Here is a 25,239-nt window from a genome sequence, read left to right on the forward strand (position 1 = left end):
CTGCAAGGTCTGAGGTACAGGATTTAGTTTACAGATCAGGTTAGTCTTGGTTATTGACTACAGATCAGAAACAGTTGTGGGTTTTTTTTTGTTGTTGTTTTTTTTAAAAAGCACTCAGGGCAAGGGGAAAAAGACCTTTTCTGTTTTTTTTAAGTGCAACATCAGTTAATATGCTCGAGTATGGGTAAATAGTTCACAGTGAGGACAGTTAGTCACTTGAAGAGCTTTGGGCCCCCCTTCCACTTTAGAGACACGCAGTCACCTTAGAGAGGATCTGGGAGTAAGAAAACGGAGCCCTAGACTCTTCTCCAGCGCTAGGCTTCGCAGGGTGGCTTTGTTCTCAGTTCGCTTTATCCCGTGTATTCCTGAGACAGCCGTGAGGGATTGACGAGCTCAGTATTTTATAGGTGTTTTCCTAAAGAAAGCGTATCTCGCCCAGTTCTCACGCAAGGAAAGGATTAAACTTGTACTCGGAACGAAACCAGACTTTCTTGGGCTCCTTTGCACAAGCCCCGCCCCTCGGCCAAACTTTGCAAAGAGGGAGGTCCGTTTGAAGAAACGAAAGTGAAATTGAACCGGAGCCATTTCCCAGCCCTGTTCCCGGCTTGAAGCTCCCGGCTCCCTGCTCCCGGGGCTTGAGTCGACTCCAGAGGCGCCCCCTGCGTCTGGGAGGCCCGCGGCCTGCCCTGGGAAAGGTCCGGCTGCGGAGGGTCGCGCTGCTGGCTGCGGGCAGGCACCGGAACATGCCTGGGGCGCGCCATGGACCCAAGACAGGTAAGCCCCTGGGGTTAGGGCCCAGAGCCGGCGCCCGCAACCTGCTGGCCTGGGCTCATCTTCTCCTCCTCCCCGCCCCACCCCCTCCCGCGCCCCAGTCGCTGTTTTCCTGCTTAACATATGCGTATTGTGTGAGAGAGTGTGTTTTCTTGCCAAGCAAAATTGCTATTCCAGGAATTCAGAAGTTTGTGTAATGCTTATTAACTCTGTGTTGAGTAAGATGTGGAAGAGGATTTGTGAGGGAAATGCATCTCCTCCCCCAGAGGACCAAGGCCTGAGCCCAGGTCAAGACAGCCCCCCTCTGCTTTTCTGCTAGGACCCCATGGCGGCTCAATCTCGCCTTTAGCCACCTCCCGCCCCCTGCCCCCCGCGCCCCCACCTTGGACAGCCTGATTAACGTTGAGCGTCTCCTCCTTAACTTTAGGAGAAAGTTCATAGTGGCTTGATTCATTATCTCTAAAACCTGGAAAACCCTAGTGTCCTTCAACAGGTGATTAAACAAACTGGGGTACATCCATATAGTGGAAAACTGCTCAGCCACAAAGGGCAGGAAATACTGCTGTATGCAACAGCATGGACAAATCAGATTCGTGATGCTGAGCAAAAGAAGCTGCACTTAAAACACTGCATATGAGTCCATCTAGATGACATTCTGGAAGAAAAACCTACAGGGACAGAAGACAGATCAGTTGTTCACAGGAGCTGTGTGTGGAGAAAGAAGCTATTTACAAAGTGCATAAAAAACGTTTTTGGGAAAGGGAAATGCTCTGTATCTAGATCTCAGGGGTAGGCAGGGGGGTGTGTCTGCTTTGACTCTGTATGGTCAAAACTCAGAATTATACACCAAAAAGGGTACACTTTACTGTATATAAATATACCTTAATTTTAAATACATGTAAAGTATATGTACATGTGTGTGTGTGCATACATATATGTATATGTGTATGTATGTTTTTCCCTTCTTTAAAAGAATTAGGGACACTTGACTTGTGGGGAAAGCATTTTTTTATGCAAACCAGTATATTACCCTATGGAGCCCATGTGGTGAAGGTGGGGGCTTCTCTCTTAACCTTAAATATGTGAGAATAGGTTAAAGGGAGACTTTGCTGGGCGTAAGTGACTTGTCACATAGTTAGTACAGTACATAGGCATGAAGTTGGGTGAGGGGGGATGCTGAAGGATTTAAGAATGATCACCGTCAGGCTTGGTTTCCTCCTTTCTTCCTGCTCTCAGTCCCATTCTGTGACTCTCCACAGGGCTGTTCCCAAGTGATGGTTTGGCTTTTAGGAGATTTTAGGGGGGTATAAAGGAAAAATTAATAATCTCCCTCTAATTTTTCTCTAAAATAACTGTTGTTAACAAATTTGTGTATCCTTTCCTTGTCTCTTTTCTCTGTGTTCTTTCTATCGTGCATACACATTCATGGTTTTTTTCCCTTTTGTTTGTGAAAAAAGGGATTATAGCATACATATTTGTCTGCAGCTTGCTTTCTTTGTTAATTTAACATTATATCGTTCCTAAATAGATGACACCTTTTTTAAAAAACTGTGAGTATGGTTCCATAGCCTGAATGTGTCATGATTTGTTCTACTCTTCTTTAAATAGACATTCAAATATTTTACAAGTTTTGGCCAAGAAGCAGCAGCTTAGATCTAGAAAGCATTGAGCTAGAAACTGACTTCAGCCACTTTGAAACAAAGTTCTTCGACCAAGGTCACTCAAAGAGCTAAACAGAAATCCCCTGAAGTCCCCGTGATTGAGTCCTGTGAGCCGAGCACTCACTGTGCTCACAAATACCTCAGCCCTGAAGAGGGAGGGGGGTTGTGTGCAGCAAGAGGAGCAAGAAAAGCAATGATGAGGTGAAGAGGTTGCATATCTAGCGATGGCTTGTTCATGCAGATGTTGGTTCAGGAGCAGCTTTGTGCCAGGTACTATAACTGAAGTGTATGTAGTCCTTGTCCCCCAGAGGCTTACTCTCGAGTTGACTGCAGCCTCCCCCACATATTACATGGAGACTATTGAGAATAGAGACATTAGTATAAGTTATAGGGCACCCAATATTATTAATCACCTTTGAGATACACTACAATCTGTATGTGACTGTATGTGCCATTAAGAAAATAATCAGTAGCAAAAAAAAAAAAAAATCAGTAGCTAAGATAAAAGGTAAAGTCCATGGTGTAAGAGGTGCGGGGTGGGAGGAGTTCAAGGAGAGGAAACCCTCACAGGCTGGGGTGTGCGGGAGTCAGAAGTCTCCTGGAGAAGGTGGCATCTAGAGAGATGTGTGGGGAAAGGACCCAAGTTGTAACAGGTGAAAGGAGGGGGAGAAGCAGGGATGTTGCACGGGCATGTAGAGAGAGGGGGGAAGATGAGAGGCACAGTGGCAGCCCATGTGAGAGATAATGAGGGGCTAAAACTGGGAAAAGACACATAAGAGAAAATATAGAGGTGGTAGACAAGATAGGACTTTGCGACTACCTGATGAGATGTGGGAGACAAGGGACTAAGGTAGGCAGGCAGCAGGGATGACTCAGGTTTCCAGCCTTAATACCTAAGAGGAGAGTGCTGCCATTAACAGTAATAAGAACAATAGGAGAAGGGGCTGGGAGAGGGAAAAGAATTAATTTGGTTGAGAATGTGTGTCATTTGAAGTAGTGGTCAAGAATCTAAGTGAACAGATCATCTGAGCATTTGAAAATTCAAGTCTTAAGCTTCAGCACAGGTGGCAGCTGGAGATAACAGATTTGAACACTGTTTCTTAAAAAGACTGTTTAAGGTTACAGGAGTGGGTGACATCAACCTTGGGAAGGAAGAAGAGAGGTGTAGACAAAACCCTGGGGACTGATTATATCTAAGGGGTGAAAGAAAGGTTAGGGACAGACAGAAGGAAAAAGAACGATGAGAGATCTTTGGTGCTGTGTCACCAAGCTGTGGGAGGATTTTTTAAAAAGAGAGCTCAATCCGCATTGAGTGGGCGTATATTTGTTGTACTGAACTGACCACCAAACAGCCCTGCAAACAAAGAGGAGTAGTTTATGTGGTCTTATTAGCATGAGGTCCATACCATTTCTGTCCTTTATCGAGCCCATCTTTGCATGAAATGTTCCCTTGGTATCTAATTTTCTTGAAGAGATCTCTAGTCTTTCCCATTCTGTTGTTTTCCTCTATTTCTTTGCATTGGTCACTGAGGAAGGCTTTCTTATCTCTCCTGGCTGTTCTTTGGAACTCTGCATTCAGATGGGAATATCTTTCTTTTTCTCCTTTGCTTTTCACTTCTCTTCTTTTCACAGCTATTTGTAAGGCCTCCTCAGACAGCCATTTTGCTTTTTTGCATTTCTTTTCCTTGGGGATGGTCTTAATCCCTGTCTCCTGTACAATGTCATGAATCTCCGTTCATAGTTCATCATGCACTCTGTCTATCAGATCTAATCCCTTAAATCTATTTCTCACTTCCACTGTATAATCAGAAGGGATTTGATCTAGGTCATACCTGAATGGTCTAGTGGTTTTCCCTGCTTTCTTCAATTTAAGTCTGAATTTGGCAATAAGGAGTTCATGATCTGAGCCACAGTCAGCTCCTGGTCTTGATTTTGCTGACTGTGTAGAGCTTCTCCATCTTTGGCTGCAAAGAATATAATCGATCCGATTTCGGTGTTGACCATCTGGTGATGTCCATGTGTAGAGTCTTCTCTTGTGTTGTTGAAGAGGGTGTTTGCTATGACCAGTGCATTCTCTTGGCAAAACTCTATTAGCCTTTGCCCTGCTTCAGTCTGTGTTCCAAAGCCAAATTTGCCTGTTACTCCAGGTGTTTCCTGACTTCCTACTTTTGCATTCCAGTCCCCTATAATGACAAGTACATCTCTTTTGGGTGTTAGTTCTAAAAGGTCTTATAGGTCTTCATAGAACCATTCAACTTCAGCTTCTTCAGCATTACTGGTTGGGGCATAGGCTTGGATTACTGTGATATTGAATGGTTTGCCTTGGAAATGAACAGAGATCATTCTGTCGTTTTAGAGATTGCATCCAAATACTGCATTTCAGACTGTTTTGTTGACCATGATGGCTACTCCATTTCTTCTAAGGGATTCCTGTCCACAGTAGTAGGCAAATTTGGAAAACTCAGCAGTGGCCACAGGACTGGAAAAGGTCAGTTTTCATTCCAGTCCCAAAGAAAGGCAATGCCAAAGAATGCTCGGACTACCACACAATTGCATTCATCTCACATGCTAGTAAAGTAATGCTCAAAGTTCTCCAAGCCAGGCTTCAGCAATACATGAACCATGAACTTCCAGATGTTTAAACTGGTTTTAGAAGAGGCAGAGGAACCAGAGATCAAACTGACAACATCCACTGGATCATCAAAAAAGCAAGAGAGTTCCAGAAAAACATCTATTTCTGCTTTATTGACTATGCCAAAACCTTTGACTGTGTGGATCACAATAAACTGGAAAATTCTTAAAGAGATGGGAATACCAGACCGTCTGACCTGTCTCTTGAGAAACCTGTATGCAGATCAGGAAGCAACAGTCAGAACTGGACATGGAACAACAGACTGGTTCCAAATAGGAAAAGGAGTACGTCAAAGCTATATATTGTTACCTTGCTTATTTAACTTATATGCAGAGTACATCATGAGAAACACTGGGCTGGAAGAAGCACAAGCTGGAATCATGATTGCTGGGAGAAATAACAATAACCTCAGATATGCAGACGACACCACCCTTATGGGAGAAAGTGAAGAGGAACTAAAAAGCCTCTTGATGAAAGTGAAAGAGGAGAGTGAAAAAGTTGGCTTAAAGCTCAACATTCAGAAAACTAAGATCATGGCATCTGGTCCCATCACTTCATGGGAAATAGATGGGGAGACAGTGGAAACAGTGTCAGACTTTATTTTTGGGGGCTCCAAAATCATTGCAGATGGTGATTGCAGCCGTGAAATTAAAAACCGCTTTCTCCTTGGAAGGAAAGTTATGACCAACCTAGATAGCATATTTAAAAGCAGAGACATTACTTTGCCAACAAAGATCCGTCTAGTCAAGACTATGGTTTTTCCAGTAGTCATGTATGGATGTGAGAGTTGGATGGTGAAGAAAGCTGAGCGCTGAAGAATTGATGCTTTTGAACTGTGGTGTTGGAGAAGACTCTTGAGAGTCCCTTGGACTGCAAGAAGATCCCACCAGTCCATCCTAAAGGAGATCAGTCCTGGGTGTTCATTGGAAGGACTGATGTTGAAGCTGAAACTCCAATACTTTGGCCACCTCATGCGAAGAGTTGATTCATTGGAAAAGACCCTAATGCTGGGAAGGATTGGGGGCAAAAGGAGAAGGGGACGACAAAGGATGAGATGGTTGGATGGCATCACCAACTTGATGGACATGGGTTTGGGTGGACTCCGGGAGTTGGTGATGGACAGGGAGGCCTGGTGTGCTGCGATTCATGTGATCTCAAAGAGTGACTGAACTGAACTGATTAGCATGAGGCAGTATCCTCCTCCAGCACCATTTGGAAGTTTTGGAACAGAAAAAGGGGAGAGCAGGCCTTGGGTGGAGAAGGGAACTGACCCTGAGATGCAGGCTGAATGAGGAGGTGTTTGGCTGACCCACAGCTACAGGGGGCGGGAGTGGACGTCACGTGAGCAGCAGGTCCCACAAGGGGACGGAGTGGACGTTGTAGAAACACAGGGAAGTTGCCGTTGGAGAAGAGCAGGAGTCAGCAAACTGCATCCCTCCCCTGGTTTTATAAAGGAAGTGCTACAGATGACCGTCCTACCGGCCCTTTACAGAAAACGTTTGCTGACCCTAGAAAAGAGTTTCAGGGTTGGAGGTTCAGTGGTCAAGTAACAGTGAGATTGAATTAGGAGCTGGACATGCCACTCGTGTGGCTGAGAAGCGGAGGTGGCAGCCGCTGGAGAGGCGCTGGGGAGCTGTGCAGCCCGCGTACTGTGAGCATGACCAGTGAGAACGCTGAACTCCCCTCACCGCGCCGGGGGCAGGGTGGGGGAATAGAAAGCTGAAGTTACTGAAGAAGGGGATGCAGCTGCCTGCGGGTCCCTGTGGCCTTCCGGAAGATCAGACAAGGAGGATGTGAGCATGAGGAAACAAACGTTTCCTAGATGTGCAGCCCTGGGGACAGGCAGCGAGGTGTTTACTGACACCCCAGCCCTGGGTCCCATAAGCCGCTCCGGTGAGTAGTCCTGGTCTCTGGGTCGTGACAGAGTCATAGTGCTCTGTGTTCTGGTAAATGAGTGGCATTCTGAGAGAAGATGGCGTAGCTGGTGGCCTACAGAACTGGCTTCTGAAGATGTGCCATGGAAGCAGCTATTGGGAAGTAGCTAAGGGGGTGTGGAATAGACACCACCAGCCCCACACATCCAGTTGGGCCTAGTGGTTTGAGTAGGAGTGCCCGGTGTCCCTTCTAAGCCTGGGCACCATACTGAAGGGTGAGAACAGTGTACCTGTTTTCTAAGAAAACTGTCCAGTTCCCCTAAAATCAAATTCTGGTTCTCCCAGGATGGCAGTGCAATTAGACGATTCTGTGAGGTCCTGCCCCCTGTCCCCAGGTGAGGAGACTTCCTCTGCTACAGCCTTGGAGGATGGGGTTCCAGTTCACCCAGTCCACTTGCTTGTTTCTTCATAGTCACCCAGATGATAGATTTCAGAGAAGGGGGCTGGGCGGTGGGCCATTTCATGGTCTCCTAACTCCCTTGGCACTTTTAGGTTATTCTGTGTTTGTTTGTTTCTAAAGTAAAACATTTATTTGTTTTCTGGATTGTAAAAGGATTTTTTTTTTTTTTTGATCAGTGGAAACATGCATTCTCAACTCCCTAAACTCCTGAGGGGAAGACAATGCGCTAGGTTGCTGGAGAGGCTGTGCTGAAACGTCAGCACCCCCACATGCTCCCGGGAGCTCTGTGCATCCACTGTCTGCTCCTCCATCTCTTCCCTCTGTTGGGTCCACAGGCCACCCTAGCTGGGTCCAAGCCCACATCTCACTCAGCATCTCAGCTTATTAAGAAGCAGATACAGCCCCCACCCCCACCCCACCCCAAGCAGGCGGAAGGGACAGTCTCCCCGCCGCAGTCCTAATTCTCTCTCCATCTTCTTGTTCTGCAGGGGTATTCCCTCAACAGATACCAAGCCCGCCCAGCCCAGGGCTGTGAGCACGGCAGGCACAGGCACCAGCAACCGGAGTGGGGACCTTTTCATGACAGTTTCCAGCTCCAGCAAATAGAGTTTCTCAAGGGGCAGCTCCCAGAAGTGCCCCTCTTTGGAAAGCAGCCACCATCATTGCCACCGTTCCCCCCTGGCCTCCGGCCGAGGTTTCCAGGACCACCTGGCAGAGCCAGGCCCTTCCAGATCCGAGGTGTCCCCAGGGGCGTGCCTCTCAGAAGTCAGGTACTCCCAAGACGGTTCCAGCATCCTTCCCCACGTGGTCACTTTCGGCCATGGAGAGGTGTTGACAGGCTCTCCTCACATTTCCAGGGACTGACCATCAGCCAGGATCAGGAACGGAGGACCCTAGAGCTCTTGGATGAGCTTGGGGACGGGAAGGCCACCACAGCACGTGATCTGGCCCGGAAGCTGCAAGCCCCGAAGAAGGACATCAACCGAGTCCTGTACTCTCTGGCAGAGCAGGGTAAGCTGCACCAAGAGGCAGGATCTCCCCCTTTGTGGAGAGCCACGGTCCCGGGTCAGGCTCAGAACCAGCCCAGCCAAGTAACAAGAGCAGACAGTCCAACCCCGGGAGCTCCCAGCCCAGACTCCAGCGTGGAAGCCGAAGACCGAAGCTCCCCGTTTGGCTTGGAAGAGCCTCCTGAGCCTCTCGACATGGCTGAGATCAAGGAAAAGATCTGTGACTACCTGTTCAACGTGTCCAACTCCTCTGCCCTGAACTTGGCCAAGAACATCGGCCTCACTAAGGCCCGGGATGTGAACGCTGTGCTGATTGACCTGGAAAGGCAGGGGGATGTCTGCAGACAGGGCACCACCCCTCCCATATGGCATTTGACCGACAAGAAGCGAGAGAGGATACAGATCAAGAGAAACAAGGACAGTATTCCCGAGACCACTCAAGCTGCTGCTGTCCTGGAGACCAGGAAAACCACAGAGGCCCCCACCTGCAACTTACCGGCCTCAGACACCTCCAACAGCACAGCCACCCCAGCAAAGGTGGAAAATGGGCAGGAACCCACTGTCAAGTTAAAAATCAAGCAAGAGGCCACAGAAGAGCCAGTAAAACTGAAACCACCTGTTCATGACAACGGCCCCTCCAAAACAGGGTATGTTGACTTTGAAAACGGCCAGTGGGCCACAGATGACATCCCTGATGACTTGAATAGTATCCACGCCGCACCAGGTGAGTTCCGCGCCATCATGGAGATGCCCTCCTTCTACAGTCATGGCTTGCCACGGTGCTCGCCCTACAGGAAACTGACAGAGTGCCAGCTGAAGAATCCCATCAGCGGCCTGTTAGAGTATGCCCAGTTCGCCAGTCAGACCTGTGAGTTCAACATGATAGAGCAGAGCGGACCACCCCATGAGCCTCGGTAAGAGACCACCCAGGAACTGTGCCTCAGGCTGGGGTCAGGCGCTCTTGCTCCTGACACAGTATCGGCCGACTTGTGAGCGGTGTCGGCTGATGGCCCCTGTCTTTTCCCTCTTCCTTTCTACCTGTGGGCTGCGTCATCCTTGTCTTGCCCTTCCTCTGTCTCTTAGGCAGGGAACATAGACCTCAGCGCAGCCAGAGTCTTGGCTGAGCAAGGGGGAGGTTGGCACTCTTGGCTAAAACGAAGCTTCTTTGGAGATGATTAGCTTCCATGCAGCAGTGCCATGCCTGCCTCCTAAGGCCAGAGGTAATGAAGGCTTGATGCCCCTCCCGCCCCCTTCTGTGTGCCCTCCTCCTCCACCCCGGCCCCCGCCCACCAGCTGAGCTCCCCATGGGAGATGCACGAACATCTGGCTGCACACCAGAGTAAGGGTGGCTTGTGCTGCTAAGTAGCAGTGGGTTCAAACCACCCCACCCCTCCCGCCTCCCGCTCAGCTCCCGTAGGGAAGGGATGCACGTGTAGGGTGTGCACGGCTGCCTGCCTGTTGAAGGTGGTGGTTCTAATTTTACAAGCTGCCTCCGCACAGATGGGTGGGCTAGCACTTGCTGCTGCTTCTAAGCTGTGAAATCAGAAATTACCTCACTCAGACAGCTGGCCTGGCCCAGCACCATAGGCGCTTCCAAACCAGCAGACAGATAGAGGAAGACAGGTGGGCCCAGGAGGAGCTGCTGCAGGGCCTAGCAAAGATCAAAGACCACTAAAGCCGAGTGGCCGCCCGCCGCAACTAAAGAGCACGCCGGCAGAGATCCCCACTAACCTTTACGTTAGCTGTAGGCTGCTGTCTGATGAGAGTAATGATTCCCAGTGGCGACCCTGCCTCCTTATCTGACCGTCTTAATGGCACTGAGATGACATTGCAGGGGAGCTGTGAGGAAGAGAGGGTGCATCCAAAAGCTGGCAGGGTCAGGACGGGTGTGCTTCTGTCTGGGGTGGAGGTAGGATGGCCATCCTTTCTTCTCCCTTCATCCCTCTCCCGAGTTGGGGCACAGCAGTGGGTTTTGTGGTTAACCTTTCTTTGGACTCCAGCTTTAAGAAACATTGATGCCATGTTCAAATATTTCAGAAGACCCAGGAAATAAGAAATTTGACCTACTTTTCTAAATGAAATCCCAGATTGAGCAAAGAGCTGAACCAATTTGAAAGCTTGAACAAAAGCGGACTAAGCTAAGTCCAGGAGCCTAGAACAAATGCTTTTTGGTTCTCTGCAGAACAAGGAGATATGCCTTTCATCTCAGATGGCAGACAAATAGAGCTGTAGGATGACTCAAAAGAAACCATGAGAGCGGTGTATCTCTGAGGGTAGGTTGGGGACGAAAACACGTCCCCCAGAGTGGCAGGCATCTGATCCCCATAGGTGTCTGGAGAGTGTGAGTCTGCGCTGGGAGAAGCCTTGGCTTTCTTTAGGAACTGCCCTTGAGGTGGCTGAGTCTACCACCATTGCTTTAGGGTAAAGGCTCTTTGGTTGCTAACAAGACTAGAATGGTGACTTTAGCTCATCATTTTTTGTACAGATTTGATCTTAATTCATTGCTAAAGGATAGTGGGTTTCCCTTGAGCTAATTTCTTATCACCTGTGGCTATGTTTGCTCTAATGAGCTTGGAGAGAGAGAGTCTGCTCTCTCTCTGGCTGCTTTGTTTCCAAAAAAGTAGGAGCGGGCTGTGCTTGCCGAGGGACGGGAGTCCCTTGGGCTGCCCTCCGTCTCCTTCACAAGTCAGCAGGCCCCTTAGCATAGCAGGACATTCCAGGGTGAAGATCTCTTTGGAGAGGGCAGAAGGGATGGCCTAGACTCGTGTTCACACATCTAATCACTTTCCATCAAGATTTAAATTCCAAGTTGTCATCAGTGGCCGAGAGTTTCCCCCAGCTGAAGCTGGCAGCAAGAAAGTGGCCAAGCAGGATGCAGCCATGAAAGCCATGACAATTCTGCTTGAGGAAGCTAAAGCCAAGGACAGTGGAAGATCAGAAGACTCATACCACTACTCCTCAGAGAAAGAATCAGAGAAGGTAGGTGTCCTGTCTTCTGGGAGGACATCCATTCACTGTCCACATCTGTGAAGTACTAGACCATTATCTGACCCTCTTGAAACAACCTCGGCCTGCCCAACCCATTCTCTGTCTCAGAGTCAGCTTCCCACTGTCCCCTCTCCCCTGCCTCACCAACCCACCTTTCCTCTTTTCATATTCAGCTCTCCTGGTGCCCCTCCCAACCTAACTGGAATTGAAGAATTTCAGAGTTGAAAGAGGCGTTAAAATTTATTGAATCCAATCTCTTCTCTTGGCGGATACAAAATGAAACCACGAACGTTTAAGTAACTGATCTGCAAGGCCTAGAAAATCCCCGCAACCCTCTTCCTTTAGAAAGCCAGCCCCAAACATGCAGTTGACCGAAAGAAGTTCTCCCATCCCCATTCCCTCTGCTGTGACAGAACAACCAATGTTTTCTCAGTCTGTTTTTGTTCTTCTTTTGTTTTTTTTGTCTCATTTTCTCCACAGACTGCAGAGTCCCAGACTACCACCACTTCAGCAACATCCTTCCCTTTCTGGGAAGAACCCCGTCACTACATTGCTTGAGTGTGTGCACAAGTTGGGGAGCTCCTGTGAATTCCGTCTCCTATCCAGAGAAGGCCCCTGCCCATGACCCCAAGTACATCTCTTGTATCATGTATCTCTGCTGAGGTTTTCTCAAAAAAGAGAGGAGAGAGATACATTTTCTTCCTTGCCTCCTCAAGGTGGCAGATTATTTCCCTGAGCAGTCACTCCTGTTTTCAGTATGGAAAATGGGAGGCCTTGAGAGCATGGTTGTTGCTTGTGGAGCAGAGAATCTGGGATTAGGAGTTCACAGGGCAAACCAGGGGCCGAGCATGAGGGAGATACATGGCTTGAAGGTTACTGGTGGTGGGACTAAGGTGCAAGACCCAGGTCTCCCTGAGAAGCTCTCTGCTCTGAGGCTCTGCAGACTTACATGTTCGAGAGGAAGGGTTCCTGGAGGAGATGAAATTAGGTTGATGCTTAAAAATGTTGAATTAGGGGTCAGTTGGGCTGCGAGAGACTGGGGGCAGTAGGAGGGTGAAAGGCACCGGCTCTTCAAGGCAGAATGACTGCGTGAGCCAAGGCACAGAGGTGATGTGTGCAAGGAGATGACAAGTCGTAAAGGGCGACAACCTGACAAAGGCTAGGTACAGCTCTTCTATCAAAACCAGTTTAATCTCTCCCTTTCATCCCCTGTCAGGTTAGTACTGTGTTGCAATGGGAACCCATACCTTCCCCACTGCCAGCGCCCCAAGCAAGAAGGCAGCGAAGCACATGGCTGCAGAGGAGGCCATGAAGGCCCTGCAAGGGGAGGCGACCAGCTCGGCGTCTTCTGACGACCAGGTGGGGCCATATTCTACTCACAAGATGCAGGCCGTTTTTAGCAACCGAGTGGCGTGGGATGGCCCATAGGCCCCTCAGAGTTTCCATGAAGTGTTTACAGTTCCTCTTTGGCTGATTCTCCTTCAGCCTGGAAGTACGAACACGGAATCATTCGACAGCTTGGAATCAGTGATGCCCAACAAGGTCAGGAGGATCAGTGAGCTCGTCAGATACCTGAACACCAACCCAGTGGGAGGCCTATTGGAGTACGCCCGCTCCCACGGCTTTGCTGCCGAGTTCAAGTTGGTTGACCAGTCCGGACCTCCTCACGAGCCCAAGTGAGTGCTCCAGTCCTGGCCACAGCCTTGTGTCACAGGGTGAGACAGCCTGTAACCCAGGGAAAGGAAGGATGTGTATTAGCTGTGAGTGACAGGAGCGGCATGTTGAGAGAGCCCTGTCTCCAGGGCCTCTGAGAAGACACTAGATTAGCCATCTTGAGAAGATACCTACTCTTCCAGTGAGTGTGAGCCTTTTAAATTTTTTTAAACAAGTTTTAATTTTTAAAGGAATATATACACCCTTAGAAAATCATTCAGGCTGATGAAAAGATATGCAGTGAAAAAGTCTCATTTCTGTTTTAGACTTCTAGTTTCCTTCCCTAGACTCATATACTATTACCAGTTTCTTGAGTCCATGCACATATTAGCCTGTTTTTCTTTCTCTGTTTTTTAGAGTAAGTATATATCATCTTCTGTTCTACTTAACCATGTGCCTCAGAGGTCATTACAAATAAGTGTGTATAGATCTACCACATAAATGCTCCATTGAATAGATATTTACAGTTTTTAAATTGCTTTACTAAATAAGAGATATAAAAGGCCCTCTTAAAACAGACACTCAACTACCTACCTCGTAGTTTAAGAAGGAGAATGTTGTTACTGTTTGAAGCCCCACCTTGCATAATTTAACCAACTTCCAGTGATGTTCAGGCTGGTTTTGGTCTCACTCTTAAAAGTACTCTTGCAGTGAACATCCTGCTCTGCATGTCTTTGCATGTACAAACTTGTCTCTGGTATAAATGTTCAGGAGTGGAAGTTCTGAGCCATGAGTCTTATACATTGTTTTTTAAGTTTTTTAAATAGGTAATAGATTATGCAAAATAAAAAATATTATTCAAAAATAAAAATATAAAAAGCTCATTCTTTCACCCAGCTCTTACCTACGTACATACACACACATACACACCCCAACATGTAATAACTTTGCACTATTATATATCCTTCCAGAGTGTCCATATAAATGCAAGCAGCTATATCCCTTTCATTACACAGAAATACATATATGCATTAATTTCTAGCTTGCTTTTTACACATAAAATTATTATCTTAGAAAATTTTTCATATCACTTTGTGTTCTTTGTATATAGCTGCAAAGTATAGTGTTTCAGTGTACGGATTTATCATGGTCTTCATTAACCAGCCCCAGTTAATGAATACTTGGATTGTTTCCAAACTTGGTTTTATAACAAGGCTACAATGAATAACATATGTGCATTTAAAGTTTTCGTAAATTTTGCCAAATTTTCCTCCAGTGAAATTATACCAGTCTATGCTTCCACCAACGACATATAAAGAATGTCTCTTCCTCTACCTCATAAGCGTTCTAAAAGGCGAAAAATGGTATCTCCGTGCAGTGCAAAGCCTAGTCCACACCAGGATATTTATTATTGCTGTTTACTACATTAATAGGTCAAAGGAGAAACACCACATGGTCATCTCCTGAGGTTCCAAAGAGACATATAGTAAAATTCAGCATCCACTCAGATTAAGAAAGCAAGTTGTTAAGAAAGCAGAAATTATTGAATACCTCCTTTGCATGGTAAAAAACATGTCTGAAGTCAAAAACCAGCAGCTTAATGTTAAACCCAGAACTGTTCCCATTAAAGTCAGGAAGAAGGTGTGGCTGCCAGTGTCATCACTATTTAATATCATTCCAGAATTCCTAGCTAATGCAAGCAGTTTAGAAAAAGAAGCAAGTGTAAAGAGAGGAAAGGGGAGGTAAAGTTACCACTATTTGTAGATGATTTGATAGTATGCCTGGAATATTCGTGAGAAAACTGAAGAAATACAGAGACAAAGCAGAATTTAGGAGAGCAGGGGACTATAAAATGATGTGTAAGAGTCAAGAATTTTTCTTGTATTTAGTAATAAGCAGTTAGAAAATGTAGTAGAAAATATCCTATTTGCAACTTTAGCTAAAAAGATAAGTGACTCAGGCACATGCCTAATAGGGAATATATGGGTTCCACATTAGATAAAATGCCAAAAACCTGGGGACCATCTCCCCTATCCAATTCACCTCCTTCAGCCAAACTATCCTTGAAGAAAAGAAAAAAGGAGGTGTTAGTCGCTCAGTTGTGTCTGACTCTTTGCAGCCCCATGGACCATAGCCTACCGTGCTCCTCTGTCCATAGAATTCTCCAGGCAAGAACCCTGGAGTGGGTAGCCATTCCCTTCTCCAGGGGATTTTCCCGACCCAGTGATCGAACCCAGGTCTCTCACATTGAAGGCAGATTCTTTCATTTCTGAGCCACCAGGGAAGCTCTGTTTATTGTACCTACAATTTCTACCCCAAATCCCTTCCTCCTCTTTCTGCCTCCAGTGTCAACACTCTCTCAGCTAAGCCATTGTCTTTTCTCACCTAAACCAGGAAACAGTCTCCTGGTCTCTCTGCGTTTATTCATTCAACAGATATCTATACAGGACATTGCATTTGTTAGAACGGGAGTCAGATATCAATAATCATATAAAGAAATGTAAGATCTTGTATTTGATAGATTATGAAGAGCTCACATTGCATGATGTGATGAGAATCTACATGGTGTGGCTTGACTCTACAGGGAGAGGCTTCCCTGAGAAGTGATCCATAAGCGGAGACCTTAGTACCCCCAGGTCTGCAGAGCTAGTACAGGGCTGCAGGAAGGCCAGTGTGTGTGGAGCAGACAGCACAGGGGAGGCCTGAAGCCAGATGAGACTGAAGGGGCAAGCTTGTGAGCCATGTCATCCTCCTGCCTCAAAGCAGTAGGGAGCCATGGAAGGGTTTTAAGTAAGGGAGATTCACTTGCCGTCCCCCACCCCGACTTTTGCCCTCTCCATGGCATTTTTCCTACTATATTTTTATACTGCCTTTTCTTTCCTACTCTAAGAAAACCAGTTCAGGCTTTTGTCTTCAAATTTCCAATAAAACCCCTTTCTCGCTCTAAACTGATGATCTTATTTAATTGAGAAATTGTTGTTGTTGTTCAGTCGTTCAGTCTTGTCTGACTCTTTGCGAGCCCGTGGACTGCAGCACACCAGGCTTCCCTGTCCTTGACCATCTCCAGAGCTTGCTTAAGCTCATGTCCATTGAGTTGGTGATGCCATTCAAACATCTCATCCTCTGTCGTCCCCTTCTCCTCCTGCCTTCAGTCTTTCCCAGCATCAGGGTCTTTTCCAATGAGTCAGGTCTTCGAATCAGGTGGCCAAAGTATTTTAGCTTCAGCTTCAGCATCAGTCCTTCCAGTGACTATTCAGGATTAATTTCCTTTAGGATTGACTGGTTTGATCTCCTTACCGCCCAAGGGACACTCAAGTGTCTTCTCCAACATCGTAGTTCGAAAGCATCAATTATTTGGCAGTCAGCCTTGTTTATGGTCCAGCTGCCACATCCATATATGACTACTGAGAAAACCACAGCTTTGACTAGATGGACCTTTGTCAGCAAAGTAGTGTCTCTGCTTTTTAATATGCTGTCTTCCAGGGAGATATAGCTTTTCTTCCAAGGAGCAAGTGTTTTAATTTCATGGCTGAAGTCATTGTCTGCAGTGATTTTAGAGCCCAAGAATATAAAGTCTGTCACTGTTTCCCCATCTGTTTGCCATGAAGTCATGGGACTGGATGCCATGATCTTAGTTTTTTGAATGTTAAGTTTTAAGCCAGATTTTTCACTCTTCCTCTTTCACCTTCGTTAAGAAGCCCTTTAGTTCCTCTTCTGTTTCTGCCATAACGGTGCTGTAATCTGCATATCTGAGGTTGTTGATAATATCTCCCAGCAATCTTGATTCAAGTTTGTGTTTCATCCAGCCCAGAATTTTGCGTGATACACTCTGCATATAAGTTAAAGCAGAGTGACAGTATACAGCCTTGACATACTAACTCCTATCACAGTTTTGAACCAGTCCATTGTTCCATGTCTGGGTCTAATCGTTGTTTCTTGACCTGTAAGACCTGTATGCAGGTAGGTAAGTATGGTGGTCTAGTATTCCCATCTCTTTAAGAATTTTCCACAGATTGTTGTGAACCACACAAAGGCTTTAGCATAGTCAGTGAAGCAGAAGTAGATGTTTTTCTGGAATTTCTTGCTTTTTCTATGATCCAGCGGATGTTGGCAATTTGATCTCTGGTTCTTCTGCCTTTTCTAAATCCAGCTTGAACATCTGCAGTTTCTCAGTTCACATACTGTTGAAGCCTAGCTTGGAGGATTTTGTGCATTACTTTGCTAACATGTGAAATGAGTGCAATTATGCGGTAGTTTGAACATTCTTTGGGATTGGAATGAAAACTGACCTTTTCCAGTCCTGTGGCCATTGCTAAGTTTGCTGGCTTATTGAGTACAGCACTTTAACAGCATCATCTTTTAGGATTTGAAATAGCTCAGCTGAAATTCCATCACCTCCACTGGCTTTGTTTGTAGTGTTGCTTCCTAAGGCCCACTTGACTTTGCACTCCAAGAATGGCTGGCTCTAGGTGAGCGATCATACCATTGTGGTTATCTGGGTCATTAAGATCTTTTTTGTATAGTTCTTCTGTGTATTCTTGCTGCCTCTTAATATCTTCTGCTTCCGTTAGGTCCATACCATTTCTATCTTTTATTGTGCCCATCTTTGCATGAAATGTTCCCTTGGTATCTCTAATTTTCTTGAAGAGATCTCTCGTCTTTCCCATTCTACTGTTTTCCTCTATTTCTTTGCATTGTTCACTTGGGAAGTCTTTCTTATTCTGCTTGCTATTCTTTGGAACTCTGCATTCAAATGGGTATATTTTCCTTTCCTCCTTTGCCTTTTGCTTCCCTTCTTTCTTCAGCTATTTGTAAGGCCTCCTCAGACACCATTTTGCCTTTTTGCATTTCTTTTACTTGGGGGTGGTTTTGAACCCTGTCTCCTGTACATTACTACAAAGCTCTATCCATGGTTCTTCAGGCACTCAGTCAGATCTAATCCCTTGAATCTATCTGTCACTCCCATTGTATAATTGTAAGGGATTTGATTTAGATCATACTTGAATGGCCTAGTGTTTTCCCTACTTTTTTCAATTTAAGTCTGAATTTGGCAATAAGGAGTTCATGCTGTGAGCCACAGTCAGCTCCCGGTCTTGTTTTTGCTGACTATATAGAGCTTCTCCATCTTCAGCTGCGAAGATTGTAATCAAGATGATTTCAGTATTGACCATCTGGTGATATCCATGTGTAGAGTTGTCTCTTGTGTTGTTGGAAGAGAGCGTTTGCTGTGACTGGTGCATTCTCTTGGCAAAACTCTATTAGCCTTTGCCCTGCTTCATTTTGTACTCCAGGGCCAAACTTGCCTGTTACTCCAGGTATCTCTTGACTTCCTACTTCTGCATTCCAGTCCCCTATGACGAAAGGAACATCTTATTTTGGTGTTAGTTCTAGAAGATCTTGTAGGTCTTCATAGACCATTCAGCTTCTTTGGCATTAGTGTTGGGGCATAGACTTGGATTACTATGATATGGTTTGCCTTGGAAACAAACAGACATCATTCTGTCGTTTTTGAGATTGCACCCAAGTAGTGCATTTTTAACTCTTGTTGACTATGAGGGCTACTCCAATTCTTCTAAGTGATTCTTGCCCACAGTAGTAGATATTAGCAGTAACAATCCTTACTTTCCCATCACCAAATAAATCCACCTTCCTCCGTGCATCTGCACATGACATCTGTACTGGTGTGCAGGAAGCATCCTCTTTCCATCCCATGCCCTGGATCCCCTCCACCTCGTCCTGTCCATCCATTCTCTGACGCTCTTATTATCAATTGCTCCAGAGCTCTGTTGGATCATTCCCAGTAGCCTACACACATGCCTGTGCCCATCTGCTAAAACCCTCCCCTTGACCCCACATCTCCCTCCAAATACAACCTCATCTCTCTGTTCCCCTCACAGCCAGACCTCTCAATATAATTGTTTATACTCGCTGTCTTCATTGGTTGCACGTCCTTTACTCATTCAGTTAGGCTTTTGTCCCCAGCATCCCACTGAAAGTCTAACCACGAGCCATATGTGGTCACTGAGCACTTGAAATGTGGCTGTGTGACTGAGGAACTGAATTATCAGTTGTATTGAATTTTAATTAAAGTTAGTAGCCTCATGTAGCCAGTGGCTATCATATTGGACAGTGAAGCTCTAGTGGATCCTAATTGCACAACTCAGAAACTTTGTCCTATATATTGCTGTTCTTCAGTCACTAAGTCACATCCGACTCTGCAACCCCATGGACTGCAGCCTGCCAGGCTTCTCTGTCCTCCCAGAGTTTGTTCACTTTCGTGTCCATTGAACCGATGATGCTATCTAACCATCTCATCTTCTGCCTCCCCCTTCTTCTTTTGCCTTCAATCTTGTTTTTATGTGTACATATATAGATATGTGTATATGTTTGTATGGGTATCTCTTTGTGCCTAAGAGTTCATATTCTTTTCAAATACACAGAACACTTCTGAAATTCTCCTGGATCCCTCAGGTCAAGATTCTACACAGTTTGGTCCCATTCCCTCTCTTCAACATCTCTTCATGCCTCTGTGCTTTTCCTTCATAAACTTTAGCCCACTGGCTTGCACAAACAGTCGGCATCATCAAAGAAAGGAGCAAAGGCATTCAGATGCTTATGACAAGCATGGAATAGTGAGATGCTCAGTGTGGTTGACCAGAAAGATGGATTCCTTTCACTGCCTTGAGCTGACTGATAAATCCTGATACTGAAACTTTTGTTCTTTGCAGTTAGGTTATCCAAAAAACTGGGTTTCTCTAAAGCAGGTTAGGATCTGGTTAAAAGCTGGGATTCTTGAAACCTTGTCTGGTAGCTACCCAAACTGTTTGGCTCCATCACTTCCTTCCCTCTGTGTTTGTGGAGATGCCTAGCCAGGAAGCAAGGGGAGCCACAGGCCACTCCCCTCCCTCCCTAGCGGCACCACCTGCCTCCCTGCTGTGTCTCTGCCCAAGGTACACTCCCCTCCCCCTTAGTTGTCGCAAGGCCTCCAGGAATCTAAAGTGAAAGTATAGTCGCTCAGTTGTGTCCGACTCTGTGATCCCATGGACTGTAGCCCACCAGGTTCCTCTGTCCATGGGATTCTCCAGGCAAGAATACTGGAATGGATTGCCATTTCCTTCTCCAGGGGATCTTCCAGACCCAAGGATTGAACTCGGATCTCCCGCATTGTGGGCAGACTGTCTACCATCTGAGCCACCAGGGAATCCCCTAGAAATCTAAAAGTAACTCCTAATAAAGGTGTGGTTCCCTGAGCTAAGGCCAACCTTGCTCTCAGATCTCTCCAGGTTAAGTCCTCTTGAGCTAATCAGGAAATGAATGAGGAAATGGAATTAGGTACTTAAAAAATTAGAGCATTAGAAACAGTGACTCAAGCAGGAAGAAAGTTATTCCCGTCTCATTTTTGCTTAAGTTAAAAAGGAAGTCCACATGTGGTGTTAGTATTTCTTTAAAGCCTCTCTAATACTTACTAAATTTCCTTTATGATAAAGACAAGCTTAGAGCCTTTACAATCCATAGTGTCTCATCAGAATTTAATAACTTGATTTTATCCTGTTCAGTTTATTTATAGCCACCTTCCGTATATGGCAAGTGATCCTGATTTTTCATTTACAGTAGTGATACAAAGTGTCCTTTTAAAATGTATTTACATTTAAAAAGAGTCAATGTAGAGAAAAATATTAAATAAGTAATACTCAGGTGATACCTGGATATAGCGGAAACCACACTATGATTCCGGAATATTCAAAGTCTAGGAAGTGGTGCCTTAGGAACAGAGCTGTTGGGAGTGATGAGGCCACATGTCGGCCAGCCTGGCCTCCCCCTGAGCAAAACCAGCCCTTTTCTGGGGCAGCTGTCGGGGCCAGGTACATGTCTTTATTCCCTGCTTCTCATCCCCAAGGTTCGTTTACCAAGCGAAAGTTGGGGGTCGCTGGTTCCCAGCCGTCTGCGCGCACAGCAAGAAGCAAGGCAAGCAGGAAGCTGCAGATGCGGCCCTCCGCGTTTTGATTGGGGAGGACGAGAAGGCAGAGCGCATGGGTTTCACAGAGGTAACCCCAGTGACAGGGGCCAGTCTCAGAAGAACTATGCTCCTCCTCTCAAGGTCCCCAGAAGCAAAGCGAAAGACAGTTAAGCCGTCTACTTTTGGTGCTCTCTTTTTTTGGGGATCCTGCTAACTCCTGTCTGGGTGGAGTCAGCTCTTAAGTTGCTGTCATGTGGACTGTCCCTCGGCTTTAATATTAGCCTCCATAGCGCTGGGATGCTAGTGCCAGAGGGGGAAAAGATGACCCACGAGTCGAGTGGTACTCGACCTCCCCGCCCAGCCTGAAACATGGTGGATGCAGGCGAGGCTCTGTGGCCCTGACACGGCCTCCTGTCCCCACAGCTTCCTCTCACGGGCAGCACCTTCCACGACCAGATAGCCATGCTGAGCCACCGGTGCTTCAATGCCCTCACCAACAGTTTCCAGCCCTCCTTACTCGGCCGCAAGATCCTGGCTGCCATCATCATGAAGAAAGACTCTGACGACCTAGGTGTTGTGGTCAGCCTGGGGACAGGTAAGTGGGCTCTGAAATGTGTCCCCCCCCCCAGCTCTCCATGCCCTGTGGTGACTGCACGCACCTCCTTATTCTCCTCTGTGGGTAAATTTAAGGCAGAAAGAAGACTCATGTTATATTTTAGCTACAGTTTATTCAGAGCAAGGAATGAATTCTCATATCCTAGGAAAAAGAATACAGGAGTCAGGATTGATAAATTGAGGCTATTTGTACCTTCAGGCTTTAAGAACCAACAGCCTGTATCCTATTCATCATTGTTTACCTTTGGAAATTTCACATTTGCTTTAAATGCCTTTCCAGGGAATCGCTGTGTAAAAGGAGATTCTCTGAGCCTGAAGGGAGAAACTGTCAATGACTGTCATGCAGAGATCATCTCCCGGAGAGGCTTCATCAGGTGAGCAAGATCGCAGGGTATCGGGGCTCTGACACCACCTCACAGGCAGATCCTCAGCCCTGCAGTGTCAGCCTTTGAACTTCTTACTGAATCAGTCCCTCTATGACATGGCTACATCCCTCTCCTCGGCCTGCTGTTGAAGATTGCTGTCTTTTCCCACTCACTCCACTTCAAGCCCCTTTTAAAAAACACATGATGACCTCTTGATCTTCAGTGCTATGGGGATGAGAAGGCCTTCCGTCTCCATTTGAGGACCTACAAACAAACCCACTGTCCTGCCAGCTTTCCTCTCCAGTTCATCTTTAATTTGTGAAGGGAAAGAAGCCACAGCCTCTTGTAGTTCCTGAATCAATTTGTTCTGCCCTAAAATTGCTGCCGCTGCCAGAGCAAGAAGCTCTTGGCAGAATTGTAACTGACCTGAAAGGTTAACTTAACTGTAAGAAATGCTGAGGTCTCCCATGGAGAGTTTCCACCACCTCTTTCAACCTGAGAAACCGTGAAAGGTCTGCACCGTTAAGGCTTTTCCTTACCTGGGATCAGATTATAGAAGCAACCACTGTTCTCAGAATCAAAGCAGTCTTCTTAACCAGACTTTCTTCTTATAGGTTTCTCTACAGCGAGTTAATGAAATACAACCCCCAGACGGCGAAGGATAGTATATTTGAACCTGCTAAAGGAGGAGAAAAGCTTCAAATAAAAAAGAGCGTGTCGTTCCATCTCTATATCAGGTCTGTACAATCTCTGTTGTCACCGGAGCCGGCCCACCAGGTTTCCGGGACTGGGTGTCTGAATGGTCTCCTCGTCCATAATTCAGAGCTTATTCAGTGGGCCATGCTCAACTCTTGTTTGAGGTCCACACCCCAATGTGGAATGACTCACACTTCTACCCACTCCAGTAGCCTGTGATAGGCTTCAGAAAAAAAAAACCCTTGTTTCTGCCACATGGAGCTGCTTGAGCCCCAGGCAACTGAAGAGATCCATGCACACAGGTGGGTGTTGACAGACGCCCCTGTCTTGCAGCACGGCCCCGTGTGGGGATGGGGCCCTCTTTGACAAGTCCTGCAGCGACCGAGCTGTGGAGAGCACGGACTCCCGCCACTACCCTGTCTTTGAGAATCCCAAACAAGGCAAGCTCCGCACCAAAGTAGAGAACGGTGAGTAACACGTCCTCCATCTCCCACAGAAAGGCTCTGCAAAGCCCTAGGCCCATCACAGGGCCAGGGCACAGCTGCAGGGTTTCTGCCGTCAGTGGGTGGGATACCAGGGTCTTGTCTCCAGGGAGAGGGAAGATGTAGGTCGGGGAAGGTCTATGGGAAGATCGGGATTCCATTTTGAATTAGTCTGCTGGGGGGATCTCCAGTCAAATAGGAGGCAGAGGTACCCATCTAGAGCTCAGAGGAGAGAGGTGGCTGTAAATAAAAGTTTGGGAGTCATCCTCTTACGGTTGATCTTTATGGCCATGGAAATGGATGGGATCACCTCGGGGAAGGTTGGAGAAAACGATGCAGAACAAGCCTGAGGCGTTAACAGGAGGACTCTGCGCGCCCGCTTCCCCTCCTGCCTAGTTGGCTGCTGATTCTGCCCTTTGTCTGCCAGCTCCTCCTCCTCTACTGTCCTCCCATGTCTCCTCACCGTCCCCTCACGTCCACTCCATTCCCTTCAGGCCATCCTTCTGCAGTCATCAGAGTGACCCTCAAACAGAGGTCATGTCGCTTCCCTGCTAAAAACCATGAAGTCTAAACACAGAGCTCCTATATGACCCGGCAGTTCACTCCTAGAAACATCCCCAAGAGAAATGAAAATATACCCACACAAAAACTAACACAGACCAGCTACCCCTTCTGTCGGCGTTGCCACTCTTGGGGCTGAGGAGGCTCCAGGCTGCCGCATCATCACTGCACTTGCTGCGCTGGCCCTGCGCTTTACAGGCCTGCAGAGTCTCCTTTTCTCCTCTCATTTTCCCCCCGCAGTCTCGCATTATGGAGACCCAGGGAGAAAAAATGAATACAGAATGTTTATAGCAGCAATGTTCATAATAGCCCAAAAGTAGAGGCAACCCCAGTATCCATCAACTGATGATTGGATAAACAAAATGAAGTATATCCATAAAATGGGATATCATTTGATACATGCCACAACACAAAGGAACCTAGGAAACAGTGTTAAGAAGGGAAAGAAGTCAGTCACAAAAAGGATTTTGTATTACGTGGCTCCCACGTTTTCATTTACTTGAAACATCTAGAATAGGAAAATCCAAAAAGAAGGAAAGTAAATTAGGGGCCAACTGGGCCAGCGGTGGAAGGAGCTAGAGGGAAATGGGGCATGACAGCTAATGGATAGGAGGCTTCCTTGGAGGGTGATGAAACGTTCTCACATTGATTGTGGTGATGGCTGCACAAGTCTGTGAATACACGAAAAATTATTATGTACTCTAAACGGGCGATTGTATCTCATTAAAGTTCACTGGAAACGAAAAGCCCGCTACCCTGCTGTGGTTTCCCACCACACGAAAGCAAACCCCGCTGCTGCAGCTGTGCTGGTTCTTCATCAGGTCCCTCAACAGCTAAACCCTCTGCTGCCCCAGGGCCTTTGCTTTCGCTGAACTGTGTGTCTGAAACACTCTTTCTCAGCGGTTTCTTCTCTTCCTTCATGTCTCAGCCCCCTGACAGACCTGTCCCAGGAGGTCCCCTGACCTGTCCATTATAGCTCCCTCAAACCATCTACAATCGTTACGTGTGCATTGACTTACTTGTTTAGTGTCTGTTCCCTTTCTGCTCCCTCACTCCCATCAGCCTTCTAGGAACACAAGGATCTGATTTGGTTTTGCTCACCATTGCTTCCCGGCACCCAGCCTAGTACCCAGCGCCAAGTAGCTGCTGTGAAATATTCAAAGAACAAATGAGTGAGAAGCCTCTGGCCCGAGTCCAAGGAGCAGAAAACGCCACGCCAGGGAGGGGCCTGACCCAGCGGCCTTGCAGGTCTAACGCAAGTCTCTCCCCAGGGGAAGGCACGATCCCAGTGGAGTCCAGTGACATTGTGCCCACGTGGGACGGCATTCGTCTGGGGGAGAGACTCCGCACCATGTCCTGCAGCGACAAAATCCTGCGCTGGAACGTGCTGGGCCTGCAGGGGGCGCTGCTGACCCACTTCCTGCAGCCCGTGTATCTCAGATCCGTCACTCTGGGTAAGGCCTGCCTCGGGGGCTGGAACCGGACTGCCGTCCTGCTTCCCAGATCCCAGCAAACTG

At 47.0% G+C, this 25,239-nt stretch overlaps 1 protein-coding gene across 1 annotated transcript in view; it reads left to right on the top strand.

The window, feature by feature from the left end:
• Positions 1-439: 439 nt before the first annotated feature.
• Positions 440-25,239, top strand: part of ADAR (adenosine deaminase RNA specific) — a 28,931-nt gene continuing 4,131 nt past the window's right edge. The window contains 13 exon segments of the mRNA XM_065903326.1: positions 440-774; positions 7,887-9,319; positions 11,201-11,384; positions 11,874-11,915; positions 11,917-12,024; positions 12,615-12,752; positions 12,879-13,069; positions 20,944-21,091; positions 21,427-21,598; positions 21,899-21,992; positions 22,598-22,720; positions 23,013-23,146; positions 24,994-25,176. Of these exon segments, the coding sequence (XP_065759398.1) occupies positions 760-774; positions 7,887-9,319; positions 11,201-11,384; positions 11,874-11,915; positions 11,917-12,024; positions 12,615-12,752; positions 12,879-13,069; positions 20,944-21,091; positions 21,427-21,598; positions 21,899-21,992; positions 22,598-22,720; positions 23,013-23,146; positions 24,994-25,176 (2,965 nt within the window). The 5' untranslated portion in view covers positions 440-759.

The sequence above is a fragment of the Muntiacus reevesi genome, chromosome 1 (assembly GCF_963930625.1).
Source record: "Muntiacus reevesi chromosome 1, mMunRee1.1, whole genome shotgun sequence".
Taxonomy (NCBI): Eukaryota; Metazoa; Chordata; class Mammalia; order Artiodactyla; family Cervidae; genus Muntiacus; species Muntiacus reevesi.